At 40.5% G+C, this 25,158-nt stretch overlaps 2 protein-coding genes across 3 annotated transcripts; one reads left to right on the plus strand and one right to left on the minus strand.

Annotated features, from left to right (window-relative positions):
- The first annotated feature begins 851 nt into the window (after positions 1 to 851).
- Positions 852 to 7,714, plus strand: ctr9 (CTR9 homolog, Paf1/RNA polymerase II complex component). Of its 2 annotated transcripts, none has more exons than XM_034527391.1 (23): positions 852 to 1,017; positions 1,755 to 1,853; positions 1,977 to 2,216; positions 2,300 to 2,417; positions 2,509 to 2,598; positions 2,684 to 2,940; positions 3,043 to 3,150; positions 3,239 to 3,475; positions 3,609 to 3,827; positions 4,002 to 4,185; positions 4,268 to 4,356; positions 4,445 to 4,630; positions 4,732 to 4,819; positions 4,911 to 5,059; positions 5,150 to 5,266; positions 5,358 to 5,503; positions 5,588 to 5,659; positions 5,839 to 5,974; positions 6,101 to 6,244; positions 6,330 to 6,475; positions 6,557 to 6,626; positions 6,712 to 6,821; positions 6,898 to 7,714. In XM_034527391.1, exons 1-23 carry the CDS (start codon positions 973 to 975, stop codon positions 7,358 to 7,360), a joined length of 3,513 nt encoding a protein of 1,170 aa, XP_034383282.1. In that variant the 5' UTR covers positions 852 to 972; the 3' UTR covers positions 7,361 to 7,714. The 2 variants fall into 2 exon arrangements, with proteins under 2 accessions (XP_034383282.1, XP_034383272.1); XM_034527381.1 differs by having other exon boundaries at positions 853 to 1,017; positions 6,709 to 6,821.
- Positions 7,715 to 8,074: 360 nt separating this feature from the next.
- eif4g2a (eukaryotic translation initiation factor 4, gamma 2a) lies at positions 8,075 to 16,627 on the minus strand (the record flags this gene model as incomplete). The annotated part of the gene is made up of 21 exons (XM_034563428.1): positions 8,075 to 9,203; positions 9,350 to 9,471; positions 9,550 to 9,758; positions 9,890 to 10,094; positions 10,196 to 10,454; positions 10,544 to 10,759; positions 11,421 to 11,525; positions 11,616 to 11,726; positions 11,831 to 11,938; positions 12,037 to 12,200; positions 12,304 to 12,445; positions 12,580 to 12,762; positions 12,845 to 12,955; positions 13,114 to 13,265; positions 13,368 to 13,434; positions 13,514 to 13,642; positions 14,167 to 14,269; positions 14,387 to 14,512; positions 15,321 to 15,377; positions 15,503 to 15,608; positions 16,612 to 16,627. Coding segments are annotated over 21 exons (2,757 nt in total), but the record flags the coding sequence as incomplete, so codon positions are not given.
- Between the last annotated feature and the right edge of the window lie 8,531 nt (positions 16,628 to 25,158).

Genomic DNA, 25,158 nt, shown 5'->3' on the forward strand with positions numbered 1-25,158 from the left:
TGAGATCTAAGTCAGTGGGCTGCAGCTTACTGTCATCTATCACTATGAGGCAGAAAATGTGGCTTAATTAGCTTGTCAACAATAGTGATGGCAATACTGTGTTAAAATTCTGTTTTTAAGGAAGAGCTCAAAACACACAAAAAAGATGTAAATAAACAGAGATAACGGGGTTCCAATAAATCGGGTGTACAATGAGATGATAAAGCACTTTGGTTTTTCATATAGTTACGTAACCATCAAATGTTATTTTAAAAAGAGAAACAAGTCATAAAGATATATTCTTACTTCTCAGTCGGGGAACGTTCCTCTGAAAAGAAAAACAAGATTGCATAATGTTAAACCAGGAGCTTAATTTGCATTATTATTATTATTCTAGTCTCACTCTGACTCACTGTGATGTTTGCAGAAGACGTCTTCAAGATGCCCTTATGCCTGTTCTCACTGCTACACATCAAATCCAGCTGACATCCCCCGGTCCCTGCTCCACCCCCACCTCACCTCACTCCTGCTGACGTCTGCGACAATGATGCCGTTCATGGATTTCACTTTAAATCCACCGGTTCCACATTGCTAAATACTGCTGTTGCCACTCAAACGGATGGTTCTTTCAATATTGTCGAACTTTCAGCTAAGGCACATGCCACATTTAATGTGTGAGCAAATTGTTCCCGCATCCCATCAGGCTTACTGAAAACCAACACAAATTACACAAAGTGTATTTTTTCATGCAAACATTGTGCTTGTTACTACTTTACTGTTTTAACCGCGTTTCCATCACAACGCATCGTGCGTTACCCTCCAGGAGGAACCCTTCCTCTAGCTCAACCAACCTGCCCGGACCCCGTTTCCGTTGCACCGGCCGTGTGTTTGTTTCCTGTCGGGAGCATGAAGTAGCGACCGAAAGACAACGGGCTGGAGATCTTCTATTTTGTTGTATACATCTAACTCAAAGTGGACTTTTCCTCAGTCAAGATGTCTCGGGGCTCCATCGAGATCCCTTTACGGGACACCGATGAGGTAAAACTCGTCTGATACCAACATTTTATTGCGTTTGTTTGAATTAAATGTAACGTGAAGTGAACCTCGCTGTGCTACTAGCCGTCTATGCTAACGACATCGAGCCTCAGATATCGTGTTTTAGTGTTTAATACAGAGTAACGTCAGCGAGAGACGTCACGCTATTTGCACGTCAACCCGAAACGTAAACGTCAGTTACGTTTGGAGCAGCTCGTACAGAAGTAACATTTAGTGGCAAGCAATGCACTTTAAATCCAACGGTTACTGTATTTTAGATGCAAGAACTTTAAACGAGTTTACACATCTTATCATGAGGCTACACTGTTTCAAACTGCAGAAGCACCTTGCACAGCAGTGGACGTAATTATCAAAGTATATTTAAAGTGTATTCATTTATGCACCTCAATGGATATTAAAAAACAGACTGGAATGTCAGTTTTGTCTCTAAATTTTCATTCGAATTAGCTAAATATCGGATGAAACAAGGTACTCTACTGTGTTGAAGTCATGTAAACATCAAATATATGCATAAAGCATCAAACACTGGCCTAATATACCCAGCGATATTACATTGATAGCTACCATAGAATAATTATGATTAGTTAGACCTCCCGATAGCTTCTCACTGTATGCATCATGATATTGACGAATAGTCATTCATGTCTTAAATGATACATGGTTTAAGAGTTTTGTCAGACTCAATGACTTTATTGAATACATAATAAATAATCTTGCAGGTTATCGAGCTTGACTTTGACCAGCTGCCAGAAGGAGACGAGGTCATCAGTATCCTGAAGCAGGAACACACACAGCTGCACATCTGGATTGCTTTGGCGGTGAGTCAGTGGTTGCATTTTGTATTGTTATCTAGATTGTTACTTTGATGAATGACTTGAACATAATCCAGATGTAAAAGTTCATCCCATCAGTTGTAACAGTGGGCTCTCTGTCATTTTCAGTTGGAGTACTTCAAGCAGGGCAAAACAGAGGATTTTGTCAAACTATTAGAGGCAGCTCGTATTGATGGAAACCTCGACTACAGAGACCACGAGAAGGACCAGATGACCTGTCTCGACACATTGGCAGCTTACTATGTTCAGCAAGCACGGAAAGAGAAAAACAAAGATGCCAAGAAAGAGCTTATCACGCAGGCCACGCTGCTCTATACAATGGCGGACAAGATCATCATGTATGATCAGGTAAGAAAAAATTGATGATGAGTGAAAACCGCAATTTTCTACGAATTTTGGAAGTGAATCTCACATGCTCTTGGCTCACTCAGAACCATTTGTTGGGACGAGCCTGTTTCTGCCTGCTTGAAGGAGACAAGATGGACCAGGCTGATGCTCAGTTCCACTTTGTCCTCAATCAGTCCACCAACAACATCCCTGCTTTGCTTGGCAAGATAATTATAAAAAAAATTAAGAAATCTATCCTGACCACTGTGATTGATTGATTCACTGTAATAATCACATGGTTGTTGTTCAACAGGTAAGGCTTGCATCTCCTTCAACAAAAAGGATTACAGAGGTGCACTGGCATACTACAAAAAGGCTCTCCGTACAAACCCCGGCTGCCCAGGTAAACACGTTACCCGTATCCTCCTCAAACAGATTCCTGTAAGATATGTGTCTATCTTCTGTCTTATTCTTGTGTCTCTTTCCAGCTGAGGTAAGGCTGGGGATGGGCCACTGTTTTGTCAAGCTCAGCAAACTGGAGAAGGCTCGTTTGGCGTTTGGCCGAGCCCTGGAGCTTAATTCCAAATGTGTGGGAGCTCTTGTTGGTTTGGCGGTTTTAGAGCTCAACAACAAGGAGGCAGATTCCATCAAGAATGGAGTGCAGCTCCTCTCGCGGGCCTACACCATCGACCCCAGCAACCCCATGGTGCTCAACCACCTCGCCAACCACTTTTTCTTCAAAAAGGTAGTCGCTAGTTTGCCATTGAAATACTTGCACAGTTCTGACCCGGTGTCTCTCATTTAACTGTTATTCACACCTTTTGTGTTTTTTCTGTTTTATTATTAGGATTACAGTAAAGTGCAGCATCTGGCCCTCCACGCTTTCCACAACACAGAGGTCGAGGCCATGCAGGCTGAGAGCTGCTACCAGTTAGCTCGCTCATTTCACGTGCAGGTAAGATCCAAACTAATCAATCCTGAGGCAGCTTACTATATTCATTTAGTTTTTTATTTACGTCTCTGATATCTTTCTTTCTCCTCAGGAGGACTACGACCAAGCGTTTCAGTATTACTACCAGGCCACTCAGTTTGCCTCGTCCACCTTTGTGTTGCCCTTCTTCGGCCTGGGGCAGATGTATGTGTATCGAAGGGACAAAGAGAACGCGGCACAGTGCTTCGAAAAGGTCTTAAAGGCCTACCCCAACAACTACGAAACAATGAAAATTCTTGGGTCTCTCTATGCTACATCTGACGATCAGGAAAAGAGAGACATTGCAAAAGTACGTGTTGTGTATAGATTATTGTGCTGATATAGCTTATTTAGATGTTAACTAATCTGTCTACACTAGTATCTTCACAGTCGGCTTAAGTAATGTGCTGAAGGATAATAACGTTACTGTCTTTGCTCCCTAGGGTCACCTGAAGAAGGTAACAGAGCAGTACCCAGATGATGTGGAGGCGTGGATCGAGCTGGCTCAGATTCTGGAGCAGACTGATATTCAAGGAGCGCTGTCGGCATACGGCACAGCCACCCGCATCCTGCAGGAGAAGGTGCAGGCTGACGTCCCCCCCGAGATCCTCAACAACCTTGGGGCTCTTCACTTCAGACTGGGCAACCTCGGAGAGGCCAAGGTAGCTATCCATATACAGTACAGTTTGTATAAACACAACACCCTAAATTAGCTACATTCACCTGGGAATTCCTTGTATATACAGTACACTGACATGTCTCTTTCATTGTGGTATTTGAGGTATTTTTTTCAGAACACTATATCTTAAGAACGGGGCATGTCTTCTCTCCTACAGAAATACTTTCTTGCGTCTCTCGAACGGGCCAAAGCTGAAGGAGAGCATGACGAGCATTACTACAACGCCATTTCTGTCACCACCTCCTACAATCTGGCCCGCCTATACGAGGCGATGTGTGAATTCCATGAAGCTGAGAAACTCTACAAAAACATCCTGAGAGAGCATCCTAACTATGTGGACTGTAAGCATGCGATATGCTAACATTTCAAAAAGAAGAACAATGTTGTACTCTGTGAAGACTTGCTAGAGTTTTTGGTTAACAGGTTATCTGCGTCTTGGAGCGATGGCTCGCGACAAAGGAAATTTCTACGAAGCATCTGATTGGTTCAAAGAGGCCCTGCAGATTAATCAGGTACTTTGTCACTTTGTGAATATAATAAAATCTGAATCCAATAAAATCAGATGTCAACATTATCTGATGTTTATTCTTTTTGGTGCAGGATCACCCGGATGCCTGGTCCCTGATAGGGAACCTTCACTTGGCCAAACAGGAATGGGGACCGGGTCAAAAGAAGTTTGAGCGTATTCTGAAGCAGCCGTCCACACAAAACGACACCTACTCCATGCTGGCTCTGGGTAACGTGTGGCTGCAGACGCTGCACCAGCCCACAAGAGACCGGGAAAAGGTGCAGTTCAGTAATCGCCTCACTTATAGATTTTCTACTTGTTTTCTCTGAAATAATGGGTCCTCACTTGGATTAAGTGTATTTTTCTTGTGTTTTAACAGGAAAAGAGACACCAGGACCGAGCCCTGGCAATATACAAACAAGTCCTGCGAAATGACTCCAAGAACCTCTACGCTGCCAATGGCATCGGTTCGTTGAGTTTGATTGACTTTTCATTAGTTCTACTTTATATGCAAGTATGAACTACTTTATATATTTAACATGAACGCCTTGTGTGCAGGTGCCGTCCTGGCCCATAAGGGCTTCTTCAGAGAGGCTCGTGATGTGTTTGCGCAGGTGAGGGAGGCCACCGCAGACATCAGTGACGTTTGGCTAAATCTGGCTCACATCTATGTCGAACAGAAGCAGTACATCAGTGCTGTGCAGATGGTAGGGGCCTCACTTTGGATTACTTCTAAACATGATTGTCTCTGTTCATGTTTTGGTCCTGACAGTTGAGTATTGTGTTCTGCTCTACAGTATGAGAACTGCCTTAAGAAATTTTACAAATACCAGAACACTGAGGTGCTGCTGTACCTGGCAAGGGCGCTCTTCAAATGTGGCAAACTCCAAGAGTGCAAGCAGATGCTGCTGAAGGTAACATAAAGGAAAACAATTAAAAGGCTTTTAACTTCTGCTACAATATGAGGGGAGTATAGCTTTGTCTTTCTGATGTGTTTCGGACAAGGCCCGTCACGTGGCGCCCAGCGACACGGTGCTCCTGTTCAATGTGGCCCTGGTGCTTCAGAGACTGGCCACACTTGTACTGAAAGATGAGAAGAGCAACTTGAAGGCTGTGCTCAGCGCTGTGAAAGAGCTTGAACTGGCTCACAGGTATGAAGCTTGATTTATTTTTCCTCCTCCCAGTCTGATCCTCCGGCTGCCTTGATCCTGCAATTTTATCACCTCCGCCCACAGGTATTTCAGCTACCTATGCAAGGCTGGAGACAAGATGAGGTTTGATCTTGCTCTTGCTGCTTCTGAGGCCAGGTCAGTCTGAATTTATTTTCATCACAGCGTAAAAACAAGATGACAGTTTTTTTTGTGTTTTAAATATATTATTATTATTGTCCTCTAATCATTTATTACCACAAATGCAGTTAAAGCTTTAAAGACAAATATTTTTCGTTATTTAAAAAAAAAAAAAACTTTGTTGGGTGGGTTTACAGGCAGTGCTCTGACCTGTTGAGTCAGGCTCAGTACCACGTGGCGAGAGCAAGAAAGCAGGATGAGGAGGAAAAGGAGCTTCGGGCCAAACAAGAACAGGAGAGGGACATTCTGCGTCAACAGATGAGGAAAGAACAGGTACTGATGGAAGCTTTTTGCTAGTTACTGGTCATGAATAGGTGTGTTTCTTTTCTTTTTTAGCATTGCATCTTGAGCTACTCACATTAATTTACTGGCTTTACTGTCATCTTCAAACCTTGTTAGGAAGACAAGCGGAACAAAGCGGTGGAGGGACAGAAGAAGCTCTTGGAGCAGAGAGCTTTGTACGTGGAGAAGACCAAGAACCTGCTCACCTTCGCAGAGGGATCAAAGGAAATGGCCAAAGACAAGAAGAAGGGTGGCGGACGCGTGAGTGTCTGATAACAAACTCATCGGCAGACTAACTTGCACAGAATGCAGTGTAGATAATATACTACTATCGTTTATCTCTAAGCGTAAGAAAGGCGACATGGATGAGTTTGTCAACGATGACTCTGATGAAGACCTGCCAATGAAGAAGAAGAGGAGGAGAAAGGGCGGCAGTGGCAGCGAACAGGAAGAGGGGGTGGACGGAGATAAGTCACGCAGGAAGAGGAGGAAGTGAGTCTGTTACCGACGTTTATTTGGACTGCTGATCGAGACACATAAGATACTCAGAGCCAATTTTGTCTTTTATTACAGTGATGACGAGGAAGGAGGATCACGATCCAAGAAGCAGCGTAAACCCAAAGAACGCAAAAGGATTGATAAGGTCCTTTTTTCCCTGTCCTCTTCTTTATTAATGTTATTGGGCTTATTTTCCATAAATGTTAACATCTTTTCATCATTTTTAGCAGCAGCCTGAGCGTCTGCCACCGTCTCTCAAAGGAAAGATCAAGTCTAAGGCTATCATCTCTTCTTCTGAGTCCTCTTCAGATGAGGATGGCCTGAAAATAGCTGAAGAAAAGTAAGAGCGGTAATGTTTAAGGAGAATTTACACTTGGTACATCAGAAGATTGACCAGTGCACTTTCTCCCATACAGACAACAAAAAGACAGTGGGTCAGGATCTGATGAGGGCGGCCACAGGAAGCGGATTGCGTCTGACAGTGAGTCCGATGGAGAAAGGAACCGCTCTGGCAGTGAGGCGGGCAGCCCCCAGCGCTCTGGCAGTGAGGCGGGCAGCCCCCGGCGCTCTGGCAGTGAGGCGGGCAGCCCCCGGCGTTCTGGCAGTGAGGCGGGCAGCCCCCGGCGCTCTGCAGGCTCCGAGGAAGACTCTGGCAGCGACCGTCCAGTGAAGAAGAGGAAGGTGCAGCGGCAATCTGACTCGGAGCAGTCGGACAACGAGAGCAAGAAGAGTCGGTCAGGATCCGACGACGAGTCCCGGCCTGGTTCGGCCGTGGCAGCGTCCGACAGAGGATCAGATCGGGGATCTGAAGCGGGATCAGACAACGAGGGTTCGCCGCGCCGCTCCGACAACGAAGTCTCCAACAATGACAGCGATTAAACCTTCCTTATTCCCATGTAATGCTGAGAAGTCATTTTTATTTTGTATTAAAGCAGGGATTTCTGTGTGCGATATCTGGAATTTGCCCTGAAGGGTTGTTTTGTTGGCCCAGCATTGTGTATTACTCATCTTACTGGAAATGTCTTTTCAGATATTTTTTTTTGGTTAGATCAATGATTTGAAGTAAGGTAAACTTTTCTATTAAAGCTGGTCAGATGAGACAAAATAGGGAGATGCTTCAACAAAATGGCAAATAAAAATGTAAAATGTGAATCGTTTTCATTCTGCGTCTGACCAGCAGATCCAATTGTTGATGTTGGGATGTTTGCATTAAAGAATCACTGGATAACGGTACGTTAGAAGTATGTCATGCATGTACAAACATGACCCAAAAGGGAATTTAACCATTCGAAGGTTTGGTGATAACTCAGAACATGTCTTCCAACTATAAAATAGTTTGACACGATATGCAGAATTAATGTAACTTACCTTGTCCAAGGAAGGCGTTGACAGGTCGCCAGACTGAGCAACCAGAAGAAATCCCACAGGAGAATGCAAAGGAAGGATTTGACCCAATAAACACTTTCAAATGGTTGAAATTAACTAAAATGCCTTAACAGTATAAAAAAAAGAGAGTTAATAAATAAACTACATTTGAGACTGAACGCTAAAGAAGATTTGGGGGAAAAAAAAAAATAATTCAGGACAATGAAATGAACTGTTAAACTTTATTCAAGGTTGAGCTGTAGTTGTACACTGAACTTCTTGCACTTACATTACAGTGACATCCCAAGAGAAGGAAAAGGTGTACACATACAGTACATTCTTTGTAATTTCATGAAGATTAAAAAGACCATTTAAAAACTCGACAAATATGGCAAACCGACGTAAAATATCCACGCATGGTGGTGAACAACTGTGGCACAAGAAACTAAGCTTTGGCTGTCTCAATGATAAAACCCGAGACATTCAAGTATAGTCCGAGATACATAAGAGGTATATCCATATGAATTGATAAATTAAAAGGCCACACAGATTCATTCCCAACAGCACAAACGATTTGTACATTTAAAAAAAAGCTCTTGATTTATTAATCTAAATGTGGGTAACTGAAATCACACTGTGCAAATCAAAACAGCCCATTATCCAAATCTAGATCTTTATGAATTTTCAGGAAATAAATGGTCTGCTTTCAAGCACATAAAACCATTATAATTATGGCAGCCAAAAACCGCAATTCAGGATCAACAAACAAGGAAATTGTATCTTACTATTGCAACGACTCATGATGTTGAGCAAGGGTCATCTAAAAACTGATTTAACAAATGCGGATAAAGCAATGAGAAAAATCTCGTTGCAGTATGTTAGAGACTTCTTTTGTAAACAGTTTTTAAGTAAATAGTTATGGCAGCACTTAGTGACTCCTACCAGATGGAAACGGTGATACAATGGGTCAGGTGTTGGTGCTGGTACAGTTTCCTAGAAAATACTGCCTACTGTTAAAGAAAACATAACCCAATATTGCAATGTATAAAACCACCACTGCAGGACATCAACTTAGATGGAAAAGAAAGGAAAGCATAAATACTATGAATATAATGGTGATGCTGGCTTGATCTGGCGAAACATTTCATAGAGGAATGAATTGTAACAGTGGTTGGAAAATATTCATCAACAAGGGGAGGGAAGGTGTTGGGGTTGAGACTGGGAAGGGCTTATGAGACAAGTAAAAAAAGTATTCATTGCATCCTGATAACACATGGCTTTGGCCTGCTCCTCAGTAATCTTCATCCTCAGATTCCTCTTCTTCAGCAGTCTCCAGCCAGGTCAGCCACTGGTTCACCTGCAGCATAAACACAGTATCTCCATTAGGCATATTTATGCTACGATGAGTAAAATTGGTGTTGAAGTACAGTACATGACCAGTATTACCCTAGCTGAGTCGTAAAAAACAAAAACCTGGTGGTATAAGCAAAAAGTACATATTACCTGAAATAATGCTTTTCCTTTCCCTGGATATTCTTGGGTGACATCTTCTTTCCAAGAAAGGAAGGCTTCTTCTTCGATTATTTCCATGTCATAAAAGTTAACAAAGTAGCGCAGTAACATACCTGGAAGAGGAGAGTAATCATTAAACCTCTGCATCAAAGGTTAATACCTTCTGACTTGCTATACTAGAGTGTAAATACCTTTGGGGAAACCCTTAGTATTGCAGTGAACCTGCAGCGCATACAGCGCACCGACTTGCAGCTCAATGTGATCGTGTAGGAACTTCTGCATCACTGGCTTGAAAGCCAGCAGCTGCTGCTTTTCCTCATCCTGCTGCTCCTTACTGGGCGCTGACAGCTGCTCTTCATCGTCGTCAGGGTTGATCTCATAAGCAATGTACTGCAAGAAGCTGGGAGACAAGACCATCCATATACTGTTAACTTCAAGAGCAAAATATATTGTTTGAGTTCAGATTAACAATCAAATCACTAGTTGATAAGTCGTTTCATCAGCAGAGTTGGGCGTTGTCTACGGCTGTACCTGGTCATGAGGATGTTGACAAAGCCTTTGTCAGTGTGGAGTTTAGGAGAGATGTTGTCTTTGATCCACTTGTAGATTGACTGTGGAGAGGGATCTACTTTGATCTGCTTCAGCAGCTCTTTCTCCAGCTTCATCAGTGGAAACAAAAAGCTGAGACCTTTGCCATCCAGAATCTCCAGCATCCGGTCCTTGTTCTGGTCAATTTCTATGGAAGAAAAAGAAATGCATCACTAGTAGAAAAAGACACATTTATTTTTAACATCCGTAACTAAATAAAACACACGGCCAGAGTGGATTTGGACATACCAGGTAGCATCTTCTGCATGTTGACTTTGCTCAGCTGGAACATTTCAGCTAGCCAGTCACGGTCCTTCAGTTTGACCATCTGCTGCAGGCAGAGCAAGAATAGAGGGAAATGTGCGCCATTCTCCAGAGGATGGGCCAAATCTGCAATGCTGACCAGGTCAGTGATGATCGCGCGTGCCGCAAACTGTGCCAGGTAGGACTTCACCAGCGGCACTTCTTCCTCAATCTTGGGACACTGGTCCAGAACACTCAAAAAGGCCTACGAAATAAACTGTACTTAGAGCCGAGTAACCAGGGGACAATTTTTTTTGCCACTTATTGTACATTCGGAAAAAATTAAATACCGACCTGCATTAGATTTTCACCGGTGGCAAGACCCTCTGTGCAGAGCGCAAGGACCAGGCTGCTTGCATGCTCCTTATCCTCATCGGAACGATCAAGGGAATAGACCACGATCTTGTTCAGCATCTCAGACAAAAAGTGCTTTGGAGCCTTCATCTCCCTCACAGCATTCACCGCCTCATCGATGTTCTTGTTGTTCAGGTAATCTGCCACCAATGTCTCCTAATAAAACAGGAGGGTTGTGCGATACGACTATTAGCGTGTGATGGATTCAAATGACTCCCCAGTCTGCCTTTAGGGTACAGTCCATCAGTTGCAGTTCTATGGTGCCAGTGTTTCACTGCATAGATGCAAAGCCTCAATATTAAAATATTCCCAAAACACATAACATTTACCACACATTGAGCAAAGGAGACACGGGTGAAGTGAAGATAACGTTGTTGGTAACAGTTACAAACACGCTACTGTGTCGACAGATTGTGTTTTCAGCTGAGCTAGAGCAGAATATATTTGGTTATATTGGTGATGTTTGCACTCTTTGTTCTTTGGAAGTGAAGTACTGTAGCCCCGGTGCTGTTGATGTGGAGTAAACACTGCAAAAATATGTATACAACATTACTTTGCTACATTGTTTGATATGGATTGCTAAAAGGTTACCATACGATGTAAAAGAAATGTTAAACTTTAGTGTGACAATTTGGTGTGGTGTCTGGTTACCCTGGAGGACAACCTTTTTTTTTAATTTTTAAAGGGAAATTAGTTTGGTGGCATCTTTCAGTGACAAAATGAACTACAAGAACTGTAACTGATAATATTTTTGCCATATCGTCACCCCCAAAAGACTGTCGGATATATTATGCTAGACATGGTAGAGTTAACTTACTGTTATTTTACGCAACTCTTCTTTTGTAGGAGGAGCCTTTTTGGTAGACTTTGCAGGTTTTTCCTGAATTGGAGGGGGATTGATTTTCAGGCCAAGCTGTGGAGACTAAACAAATAATCCAGATGAATGCATGTTCTCTGGAACCTGTCATTACCATATGTGTTCAACATGGGTTTTTAAAAGTAGAAATGTTACCTGTCCAAGTGTGGAACCGTGGGCACTTGAAGGAATCAAAGTCATCTGTGGCTGCAGCTTTGGGATTTGTTTTTTACTTAAGATGAAGGACTGGGCCGGCCTTAGGCTGATCTAAAAGGGTGAAGACAGTAAATTTAACACAAAAATCAGACTAAATTAAATGAGCTGCAATGATAGGATCCATACAAATGAAAACACTCAGTTTATCAATGTACCTCATCAGCATTGACCTTCCCCTTCTTGACAAATCGTGGCGCCATATCCTTAGACTGCATCTGCACAGCGTGATTCTGTTTGTGGTTGAAAACTGGTGAACCCTGCCCCTTTAAAAAAAAAAAATTGCAGTTTGTGAGGAATGCAGTCTCCCTCCCCAAAGTCTTGATTACAAAGTACTGACAAATTACAGTGTAGATATGTGTACCTGGTTTGGTTTTATAAACGGTTTGCTTCCACCTTCAAATTGAGGCGGGTGTGAACCGTTGCTGTTTCCAATGTGGCCATTGTAGAGCGGGTTTGTGCGGTGACGTCCCATTGTAGGGGAATAGTGGTCCTGAATCACTCCTGGACCTGTACCAATGCCACTTCCTATGCAAACCAAAATAGCAACCATTAAAACATGTCCTAAAAAGGATCCTTATTAATGTGGGACTAACTGTTATCACCAGAGAGAATAAAAGACGTGACATACCAGGCATTTGTCCAAACATATCTGCCAGCCCACCAAGAGTTTCTCTGTCAAACTTTATCCTTGTTGGCAGAAAGGAGGAGTTTTCCATGAAGAATTCGTTCCTCATGCCATCGTTCGAAGGTGGAATGAAAACACCTAAATCCTGCAAAGCACAGATAAAAACCAGTCAGACTGAGGAAGTGGCAAAACTATGAGTCCTAGATTGGTAATGTAATCCTTATATTGTGAATAATGAGTGGACAGACAGTTTATACCAAATTGGCCACGGGCGCTAACCTTAACTGCATCCTGACGAACTTGGTTGATCGTCTTTGGTCCATTGTCACTATACGCTTTGCGAGCGGCCCAGTTGTTTGCTCGCTGCTCCACTGTGTTCTGCAGCAGGAAACGAATCCTAGCTGGCAGTTCCTTGCTGTTCGTTAAGCATTGCATGCGGCTGAAGTACTGATTCATCAAGGACTGAAAGGAGAAGGTATGCGTTAGATTATGAAGTAGACATTTTAAGACTAGACCAAAATTGGGTTTGTTTCTACATACTCACCCTAGCCCTTTCATGATCAAGTTTAGGTCCAACTGTTCTCATTATCTGACAGAGGCATTCCAAATCTTCCCCCACATCCTTAAGTTGGACTCTCTTCTTCTTCTCCAAAAGCTTAAAAAAAAAAAGGGAAAGAAGTACTGTAATTTCTTTGCCATCTTGGCAGTTCGATGCCCACAACACTTAGTGTCATTCGAGTTTGGGGATTATACAGGTCATTACTTAAATGGTTTGCAATTACACCCAAGTAAATGTTATTCGAAAGAACTTACTGTTTTGATGCACTTATGAAGGATAGATTCATGAATAAGGTTAAGTTTGCCAAGTTCCGAAATGAATTTAATGTTGCCCAGCATCTTGGCCTTTGCAATAGAACGCTGCTCCTCCTCTTCGGAGGTGAGTGGACTGTCATCGGTGTCAAAGACTAGAGGGAAAATTAGGTAAGACAGTTGAATATAAGAAACAATTTATGCAAGGCATGCATATTTAGTAACTGACCACGTGCAGCAATTGTTAAATCACTTACGTTCAACATTTCTGGTGCGGTTCTCAAATTCATCTTGAAGCTTGGAAATCAGAAGCCGTCTGAAGGTCTGTAAAACAGAAATTGTTCAAATTCCAGAAAGAAATCATCAAGTATTAAAGCAAATTATATTCCTGGGCAAAACTTACAGTATTCTGCTTATTTGTTACTGGATTTTCTGTTGGGTCTTCAAAGTTTGGGGCATCCTCTGCCAAGCGTAGACATAGTTGAGCGTATAACTGACTATACTTTGGCTCTTCGAGGGCTTTGTCAACAATCTAAAAAAAATAAAAATGAACCAGATAAAACAGAATTCCAACCAACATTACTTCATTTAAGAACCTGAAGAGGACTTAAAGCTAGAGTGAAGATACTGTTATTGTATAAAATTATACTTATAATTATGCTCATTGATACCCATCATGTCATCCTAGCTCAGATGACAGGAGAATGAATAATGCTCCAAGGATATGGCAACAATTAGGCAAAGTCTACCCTTTACAGTCCTGCCCACTATGACCACCCCTTGCCGTTTCGGGCAAAATATATCCAGGTTTTAATGTATTATTTTTACAGATTTTTTTTAAGTGCATTTGAATATTTCTTCAATTGTTTTTTCAGCACTAAATCTGTTTCATGGTATTAACCCAAAAATTGCTTCAACAATTTAGGAGACTCGAGTGAGCATTGGAATGGCTATACTAAATTTCCATCAGTGTTCAAAGCATGTTTACCAATTTATGACTCAACACAGCTAATAGTCAGGTGACCATTTTAATAGGTTTATAGGAATAATACACACCAGCAAGATGGTTCCTTTTAAGACATGTTTTGACTCCACACCCACATTGAGGAGCTCCAGGCATAGTTTGTCAAACTTCTCTGGGGTCAGTTTATTAAGTATGCTAAAAAAGGAGAAAGGACATGAGTGAAAAATACTTTACAAGGTCCAAACTTACAATTGAAATACTCCAAGAATTACTACAATACCTTGAGTTTAATATAGATTTAAAGAAACTTACCCTCTCACTTTCCTAAAGAGTGCATCATTTTGCCCTTTCTCGTGGGAGGAGTTGGCATCTCGTCTAGTGCTTCGAGAAGGTAACCATCTCTGAACGCTAGAACCTGGGGCTTTCCCCAGGAACTCGCTGTAACAGACACAAAACAGTCAATACTACAATACAGAAAAATATGAACTTTTACTACAGGTATCACGCCCTGGTCCATTGTGGGTGAGTTACAAGGTTCCGTTATCTTAAAACAATGTCACTAAAATTTGATTTAACCTCCAGACGCACAACTGCGAACATGACGTATATATTTAAAGCCATGTGTTGCCCATTTTCAACCGCATCTGCATTGTTGCAGCGTGTGAGGTACATGAAAATGAATAATGTTAGCTCCCCTCTTTGTTACTCGACCGCCCAACTAATTTTCTCCGGAGGACACTACAAAGGTCCACCGGATACCACAAAACACGTAATTTTGCAGTATACAGCAACTGTTGTTGGAGGGTAAGCGTGAGCCGCGCCGGTGACACAGAGGAATGTTGAAAATCTTTCGTACTGCAACAATACAAAGCTAGCTGAAAATATGCAATGTTTCCTTTAAGTCATTTGAGAAAAACAAATAAACCCCTGTAGCGTACATGCTTCCAGCTGGTGTCATAATATTGATGACAGAGTATCAACCTGAACCATTGCCAAACTGTTAAATGGCCAAATTAAACCAGTGGAATATGCATTTTATCAATATAACCGGAAACCACCAGGAGTGGTGTAGAGCAACATACCACATCTATTCAGTGGCTAATGAAGGCACTTAGACATCCCTATTCCCCAGATGTGTTAAAAACAATATGTGGGAGTGCAATTTAAGCCTATATGAGATTGATTTAATATGTATTAAAGATTAATGACTAGGTGTTCCATGAGAAAGGAAACTTTGGAAAATCACCTGTTGCCGACAGTCTTGGGATAGTGCTGCGGTGCACCCCCACCTCCTCCCCCTACACTGATAGAAAAAAAGAAAAAAGTTTTAACTTAACATAAAGAGATGTGAGCCTAATCCTTTATTTAAGATGTTTTAGGTGTTCAGCAGTATAAATAGGCCAAGTGTAATGGGGTAATGGTCAATACCTGAAACGAGAAGGACCCCCTGAAGCAACGACACTCTCCACTTTGGCGGCTTGACAAAGTATATCTGAAAAGAATAATGTTCCGGGAAAGGGAAGGAAAGAGCGACCTGGAAGGAAAGACGATACAAAGGCACACATTAGCTCACAGCTACAACGTGTGTCGGTCATAAGCACATTAGTCAAACTTCATCGGCCACGATACGTCGTTTTTATTGCAGTTTGTGAATTTCAGTCGAATCGTTGTCCGCGCAAGTGAACGTGAAACTGCATCGTTAGCATCTTAATTTAGCGATATTGTGGCTACGTTGGCGTCGCGCTTGATTACTTTAAACCAACATTAACCTCCCATCCGTCGTCTTCTGCGACGTGCAACAATAATCCAACGCTGACCCCAGTTACCCAGGTTTACCTTATATAACCCTCCGTTAAACCGTAATCACGGATGGCAGCGCCACGGGAAGAAGGGAAAACCAGGACAGCACGTGCCTCGGTGAAAATATTTCTGGTATTAACATTAGGCTTTTTTTGTTGCGTACATTTTGAATTAAATAAGGTAAACAACTTATCAATGCTTTCTCTATGTAAACTGCCAACATTACGTGGTTCATACTCGTATCCCGTAATTACAAGATTCACAAAAAGCCCAAACTGGGCGTGAAAACTAATCCAATAGGTACGCATGTTCTGTTCTACAACGCAAACGTCATGAATTTAGACATAAAATGGCTTAAATAGAGAGCAAAAATAAAATCCCCATCAGCTGATTTTATGAGGTCTTTGTTCAGACACCGGATGTCCACACACAGCGACATCTTGAGAGGTTTCGTTGAGTAGGCCGCCGGGTCGCTAGCGGCTAATACGTTGATCGCAACGCTTGGATAACAAGTCGGGGTTTTCCAGTATGAAAAACCAGCTCAACGTCTTAACATTTACGATGTCAGACAGTGCCACACTTTAAAATCCACATCGGTATTTCCCGGCTTCAAATAAAACGTAACGGTACAACGAAGACAAAATTCCTCCCACACCGGTCGGTTAGCTTAGCGTTAGCCCGGTTAGCTTAGTGTTAGCCAGATTAGCAACGGCTAGAAAGCCATCGAAACCGCTTACCTTTACAAAAGGAACGTCAGTGTAGCAGTTGTTTTGATCCCCAAAAGAGAAAATGACAGGACATATGAAATTGACCTCAACAAATCGTGTTTACGCCAATACGGTTTGGTTGTATTTTCTTGAAACACGACGTTTCAGACAGCGCTAGCAACCGGCTACAGCAGAGAAAGAATGCTGACTGCTTAGCTACGTCATGCGGAAGCCGCCTTTTGTAGGGGGCCCACGTCACCATCACGCCCTGCCGACGTTACGTACGCAGGACGCATGAACGTTTCACAATCTGCTTTTGTCGGAATAACAAGCCTGAAGTCTTGGCCGCACAGTTTGTTCTTCACCGTTGTGCCATATGTGCCGACAGCTTACAGCTTGATATAGAGACGCCAACGGAAGAACCTGTTTGGCCAGGAAGAGGAAAAATATCGATGAAAACTTAAGCACAAAGTCAAAATTATGACTTAATAAATCGATATTATGGGATGGTAATTACCCATTTCGAAAATCTCAGAAATGTATTCTCATAATATTGTCACAATTGGGAGTCTTCATCTTAGTATATACACATATATAATATAAATAAATAGTGAGTCTTCCTTTGAATAACTATTTCAGATTTTGAGTTGAGTTGTGAAACACTTTCATCTACATTTATTGACTATTATCCATAATTTGTAATCAAAACTAGATAGTAAGTCAGAATTATAGCATCTCATAGCTTGAATTTATCTCATAAATTTGACTCAGCACATTATTTGTATTCTAGTGTAATGAAACTGTGATTGAAAAGTCTATTATTTCATGATATTAACTTTTCATCTGATTGTATTGACTTACTGTGGTGATTTTTATTTTTATATTTCTATCAACTTTTTTTATTTAAAGACAAGAAACCATCACAGCAGAATATGACATACTGGATTATAAAGTCACCACTACATTGATCCTCTCAGGGAGACTCCATGTTCTTGGCGTTCTCTACGGGGATGTCCCAGCACAGGGTTAACTACAGGGCATCTACTCAAGGCTCATGGTTTTTGACACCCAAGTTGAGTTTTTGACACTAGTCTGCCATCCTGATGCCCAAATGGTCTATGAGCCATGCAGCATGAAGGATCATTCTTAAATAAGTGTGACATTAAACCATTTATTGAGGACGTACATGTTGATTTCACAGTCATTGTTGCTGTTTGGGGATGCAAAGAGTAAAGATATCTCAACACGTACTGGCCACATTTGCATGAAGTTGTCAGATATTAATGGTACGCAGAGGATTCCTAATGATTTTAATGACTACATGACCTTTTAAAAGCTACTGTAATCCCAAGATTTCCATAGAAATATCATTGGATATTCATCGGTCCCCCAGGATGAATCCTAATGTCTATAGTGATAACCTGACCTTTCTTGTAGCACCATCATAGGACAATATGTACAACTATCTCCCCTTCTTTCAGCAGGTTTATACACTTTGCAGGCTTTTATCTGGATCTGAGGAGGTCTACTTTATTGCATGACCTCATTTGTTTTTTCTCAGGCTATTGCACAGTGGAGTAGAAGGTGTGGGGTGTAAGTTCTGTGGATTGGGTGTAATATTGAGAATACAACATTATTGTTCACATTGATTTGGCAACATGAGTCACTTCCTCCGTCTGCCAGTAAATGACTACGGCACGAGACCAGACTGGTAACGCATTTTGCAAGATGAACAGTCGTGATAAACACAATTCAGATAATACAAACACTTTGACAATTAACTCATGGACTTTTTTAGTGCTTATGAGCAATGTAGTGCCAAAGCAATATGAAATCTGCATAGTTACTGATAGTTACTAAAACTGTATTTATACTGACATTGTGTTTGGTGGTATTATCCATGTGTTTAGTACAAACTGGACTCTAATGGGAAATACACAATGTGAAAAATACGTGATGTCTTATTAACTTAAGCATGTGACTACTCATGACCCCATCTCAAAGGGTGCATATGTCTATGGGCTGCAAGCAGCCAAAGAGTGATGTTTCCTTACTCAGATTGTTTCCTTTGAAGATTTTTGTATATATCGACCTGTAGACTAGTACAACTTACCAGTAGCCTATTTCACAGTAAAAGATTTTAAAAAGCAGAGAAAATGTAACATTTATTTTAAGTAATAGTTTGTCAGGCAACAAGTCTTTGTGCTAAGCTAACTGGCTGCTTGCCATATAATTACCAGACAAAGTGGTATTGATCATCTCGTGAAACTCTCTGCCAATAAGCATATTTCCCCGAATGTTTAACTATTCCTTTAAATTATCCTACTCATTTATTTTGCGAGCCTTTGTGATGTCCTCACCTCGACGTTGGGACCCACTGTCTTTTTAATAGTCTTCATTTTGCTTCACACCCTCAAATCCACAATGCCAGACTCGGCTTGTGGTCTGATGAATAAACGTAGCCGAATGGAGTTTGAAAAAAACAACACATTAACACTGAATGTCTTGTTTATTCAGTCACACTGTATGTACATGATCTAATCACTGAATGTAGCTTAAAAGAGGTATTCTTATTGACACACTCTGATATACCTTATCCCATCACTTTCAAAGACTTTCTTTTCATCATATTTGTTTGATCACATTCCCTGTTAGTCTGGGGAGCATGAGGCCTTTCTCTTTGCCAGCACTCCAATGCTGCTTCACTCCTGAGAGATGTCAATCTTTCATCCAAAGCAAAATTAAGCCAGTTGACAGTAAACACTCCACTCCGAGTGAATTAAGCTCAGTGTGCCAGTAAAGTCTGTGAAGGCTCGCTTGGCACTCGAAGAAAAGCGTACAGTTCCAGTCGCGGCTGGTGTGAAGTTGGTTATTATTTCATTTGGTTTGAGATGCTGAATGCAAACCAGATTTTGGCATCATCGCAATAACACAGCTTCTTCTTGCCATGAGGTGATAGAGCTAACCGATGATGAACCAATGGATTAATGTTTGTATCAGTTTTTAAAAGTTGTTTTAATCATGTGAAATCAAGCTCCAGAGATTAAATTAAATAAAACGAGAAAGATATTCACGTGCCGCCTGCTGTCATATAGATTAATTTTGTTAGTTTGGCCAGATAACATACAGCGATATCAATATAGTTCATTTAAATCCTGCTGTCAGTTCCAAATATGTTATATTTGAATACTGTTGAAATTCATATCAGCTATTATACCTGTGGGCACTGAATTTTTTCACAGTATATATATATATTGTGATGTGTAAGATGTTGTGTCCATTTTGATTTTAGCTGGAAAGTGTTTGCCCATAAGATGGCAGTAATGTGTTTAAAACTAATGAAACAAACTCAAAGTGGGACATAATGTAAATCCCTTGCTCCTACTGTTGCATCAGACACACTGTGACAAAGAAATCAACTATTAGTCAAGTATTAGTATGACACTTTCAGATTAAGGGTTGATATGTCCCAATGGCAGCATGTAGGTATGTACAGAACAACAAAGGTTTGGATGAATAAGATTTGAACCAGTGTAGATCAGTTCCTGATGCCAACCCACTCACTATTCAACGCCAGCCAATAGAAGAGAGTAAATGCAGAGTTCAAATAGAGAATAATTCAAATCAAACAATCACCGCAACATCAGCTATGAGTAAACGGTTGCTTGTCTCTTTTCACATAAATGTTTTTCTTTTCTTTCATCCTAATTTAAATTAAAATTATTACTTCAACAACCTTTGCAAATACGAAAACACAACTGAGAATGGTGCCATAGGCAAGAAGGCTCATTTTCAGATTGTAAAAGCCATGAAAATCAAAGTTTAAAAAAATGTTAATAAAATGACGCAATTAACACAGCTGTTAAGCACAGTTGTGCAATGGTAAACATATGTAATACTAGGTCAACCTATGTTGTACATTCAATGATTAAATGTAAAACATCAGAATTTCAGAAGAGATGTGAACTGTCACTTCCATGTGCTCACTAGTGATTTCTTAAGTACCTTATTACATAAAAAGAAAGTACGGAATTCTTGAACTCTCTCATATCATATTTTTATCATACACAGTTTACAACTCCATTCATATGTGGCTCAAACAAAAAGAGCAGATAGACTGCATTTGTTTTTTGTGACACTGTGGGTTGTCAAGCATCTCCTTAATGCCAGATCATTTACACATCATATACAAGCATAATCTTCTCATTTTGAACATGAAGTAGTTGAGCTGGGTGGGGACCAAGCCTTTCTTTTTATTCATAGATGTTCACAAGGAAAAATACATTCATTTGAAAGACTTACCTGGGAAAGCACAGCCAGGTGTTGCTTCTCTCCCTGGAACATGTGGAGAAAAGGATCAAGGTTTGTTAAAAAATAAATAAAATCAGCTGTGTGGGAGACACAGGTTCAGATCTTGGTGTCAACAAGTGGTTGACTCTGTTGAAGTTTCCTTGAGCAATAAACATCAAATTGCTAGCTCCAGAGGATGCCGTGTGATAGCTGATCCAAACACTAACCATCATTAGAGGCATTTCCCTGCAGTATCAGATGGACTGCAACAGTCTCACTATGACCACATTCTAAATATGAAGCTGGACAAATGAAACACATGAGGCTCAGTAGTTTGCACTGTCTCTTGAATTTCTCACTTTGACCTCAACTCCACTGCAGTGACACCTCAAAGTGACTGAACGTGCATCCAAAGTACCTTGAGTTAAACATCCTTGATTAAGTGTCACTCTTTTTTTTTTTACCCAAACTCTGTCCACTGAACTGATTTCAGAGATGGAATATTGGGAGTCATAGACCTGGTGAGTAGTATATGTTCAAAGGAGCATTCTGTATTTAAAGGAGCACTTGTAGGCTAAATAAATCATGGAACAACCCAGTTAGGTAAGAGCCTCTTAATCAAGGAGTAGACCAAGACCTAAGGAAAGCAATACAGAAATACATAATAATAATTATTATTATTATTCGTGTTTGTCTTGCCAGAAGGACAACAGTAAGTTCAAAGTGATAAAACTCTGGGCTTTCACATTGTCCTGAAGGATAAAGAGCATGATGATATGTCTGGAGTTTCCAAAAAGGAAAAATACTCTTATGAAATAAAAATGATCTCCTAAGCTGTAAGTCAAAGGGTTACATAAAATGGAGAGCATTCAACTATCATGGTGGGAGTATTTTGCTGTGCGAAGGCTCTCTATAATGAACATTTTATAGAGAAACATGTAACAATGACAAAGAGCATGCAGCCAGATATAAACCTTCTCTCCAGTACCATGAAATACGGAAGAAGTGAGTTAAACAGTTTTAAATATGTAGTATATCCCATAATATTTCCCCCTGGGCTTTTGAATTGCTCAGTGAAACTGATAAATTACCCAATTTCCCACAAAGCAGTGCAAAGAGAAAATATCCATCATATTCGGCTTCCGATGAGACATTATTATTAAGAATTCAAAAATAAATTGCAAAAAGTAAATTAGGAATTTAATTTTAGCCATCACAGAGAATAAAATCATTGTGAGAGCCTTATTCAATTTATTGTATAACTTATTAAAGTTAATTAAAGTTAGTCCCCAGAAAAAGATCTTGACAGTATGTTTCAATTTTTCAAGCCTAAGCAGAGGAAAAGTCATTAATAAAAAGAATGAATGAGCTGAACAACATGACGCATGAACCAGTAGATGGTGCTACAGTGCTTTTTTACTTTTTGTAACGTTCAATTGCACTGGGTTTAAACTGTGTTTTACACAAACCAAGTCTAATTTAAAGTATCAGCAAGATGTAAAAAGCTAATTCAGTGAAAACACAAATATTGCAATTAAAGAACTTTTACATTCACAATCACAGGGCTTCACAAATTCACAAACTGGCACACCTGACAGTGTCATTACTGATCTTCAGCAGTGAGTTTCCATGTCTTTTTTAAAGAAATACAAAATGATGTGCAGAATGTAATCAGGTTGTAACTGATATTTGTCTGGCAATTATTATGGTAGTTTACAAGATATATCTTCATACAAAGGTGTTACATATATGAAAATCCTGACCATGAATAATTTATCATAATGTAAACATCAACTATAATCCAGGCCAACCACAATCATGGAATTCTTTAGGACCAACTTAGCTTTGTTTTCATTGAGATTTACCCTCATGTAGCGAATACACGCACATACACACACACACACACACACACACACACACACACACACACACACACACACACACACACACACACACACACGCACACACACACACACACCAAAAATAAATATACAAGTACACCACCATAACCCTATACTGTTTCAGTTCTCTATTGTTCACATTCATCCTCTGAGGTAGCGCACAACAGGTTTGTGTACTCCATGGTTGGACATACTAACTAATAATAGATAATTAATAATAATAAAATATTATAAAACATTTAAATATTAATAGCAACTGTATAAATATCAATATTCATATTATGTATCTATTTATTTGTGTATTTTTTTAAAACAAAATGTAGCAATTTATTCATGCCTATCTTTGTTAAAAAAAGATACGTTTAAAATGCATTCCAAATTGAAAATGCCTTTCATGGGTATTTCCTAAAAAACTGCATGGGGCGTGTCTAGACACTGTTTTGAAGCTCGTGGGAGAGGTCTGCCGGTGGGGACCTCATTTATGGTCTGCAGGGTGACACGAGTCCCCATGGGTCTATGTGCACTCAGGTTAAAGTCCCCACCGGGACAGAAGTACACACACACACACACACACACACACACACACACACACACACACACACACACACACACACACACACACACACACACACACACGCACACACACACACACACCAAAAATAAATATACAAGTACACCACCATAACCCTATACTGTTTCAGTTCTCTATTGTTCACATTCATCCTCTGAGGTAGCGCACAACAGGTTTGTGTACTCCATGGTTGGACATACTAACTAATAATAGATAATTAATAATAATAAAATATTATAAAACATTTAAATATTAATAGCAACTGTATAAATATCAATATTCATATTATGTATCTATTTATTTGTGTATTTTTTAAAAACAAAATGTAGCAATTTATTCATGCCTATCTTTGTTAAAAAAAGATACGTTTAAAATGCATTCCAAATTGAAAATGCCTTTCATGGGTATTTCCTAAAAAACTGCATGGGGCGTGTCTAGACACTGTTTTGAAGCTCGTGGGAGAGGTCTGCCGGTGGGGACCTCATTTATGGTCTGCAGGGTGACACGAGTCCCCATGGGTCTATGTGCACTCAGGTTAAAGTCCCCACCGGGATAGAAGTACACACACACACACACACAGTCTATGACTGTCTGAAATCTCTAAAATATTTCATAAATATATATATTTTTTAATTTCATTTCATTTTTCCCTCTTAATCCAACATAATGTGCACATATCAGTACAAGTATATTCCAGGGATCATGCACACTCCTCAGGATTATCAGAGCTCTATACTTTTAGTGGTGATCGGGTCAACAAGTTTAGAAATCATCCATTAAGGAATAGGAAAAGCAGGGAAATTTCCTTTTATGAATGCAAATTTAAGTGTCCGAACTCTCAGCGGACAGAACATGAATCCCATTAAGAACAACCGAGGCTTGGCTGAATTATTCTCCCGGATCTTCAGCAGGGAGCTTTATCCAGGCTTCTCATTTACTAGACAAGGGTTCCCATGATTGGTATCTAATTGGCTCTTATTTATTGCTGATGGAGTGCAGGTCATACATGGAAGAGAGGGCACGTGGCCTCAAATATCATTACAAATTAACATGCATGATTCCCAAACTTGCTTGTGCTGAAAGAACGTTCAATATTCTGAGCACACCCTGCATGAATATGCTGAGGTATGGTGGCTGTCCTGTGCGCCAAATTGTGTTGGGCTTGAGGGACTGTCTGAGTCATCACTGACAAGCCCTGTGTCTGATTTCAGCTATGCTTATACACTCTGGCTGGGCTCTACCTGGCGGCCTGATGGTATTAGCATGAGATGTCTAGAGAGCGCTCCCTTGGGAGAAGTTAAAGTATTGGTCTGTCTTGGGCCAAGACTTAAAAAAAGAGACAACATACTGAACATCCAATCGTGTGAGTCACAACAGCAGTTTTGTAACAAAAAAAAACACCAGTTATCTGTGATTCAGATCTGGCTGTACACTGTGTGGACTAAGAATATATATTTATTTTATGATTAAACACTTTATTGCATTTGAACACATATTACAACATTACAAACAATATACATGAAAAAGACAATCACATTCCTCTTGACAGTGTATATAACAGACTACCATACCACAATATTACACCTGTGCTGAGCATAAAACCATTAAACAATGCTATAAGACACACACATAAATTGACAAACGTAGGCATGCTAACATGCTAATAAACTAATGATGAACACGGTATGCTCTACAGCTGCTAAACTCCATGATGATGACATACGTTTCAGTTTACTGGCTGTACAAGTCAGCTCATGAAGTTAAAGTCCTCGTAGGCAGGCGGTCAAAATATTTACTGACAGTGCAATGTTTTTT

The sequence above is a fragment of the Cyclopterus lumpus genome, chromosome 3, assembly GCF_009769545.1.
Source record: "Cyclopterus lumpus isolate fCycLum1 chromosome 3, fCycLum1.pri, whole genome shotgun sequence".
NCBI lineage: Eukaryota > Metazoa > Chordata > Actinopteri > Perciformes > Cyclopteridae > Cyclopterus > Cyclopterus lumpus.

Bases quoted from the DNA above. Each gene is read 5' to 3' on its own strand.
- ctr9 (XM_034527381.1), top strand. From the start codon at position 973: ATGTCTCGGGGCTCCATCGAGATCCCTTTACGGGACACCGATGAG. The intron at 2,941-3,042 runs GTAGTCGCTAGT...TTTTATTATTAG, and splicing joins ACCACTTTTTCTTCAAAAAG to GATTACAGTAAAGTGCAGCA. The intron at 6,627-6,708 runs GTCCTTTTTTCC...CATCATTTTTAG, and splicing joins AACGCAAAAGGATTGATAAG to CAGCAGCCTGAGCGTCTGCC.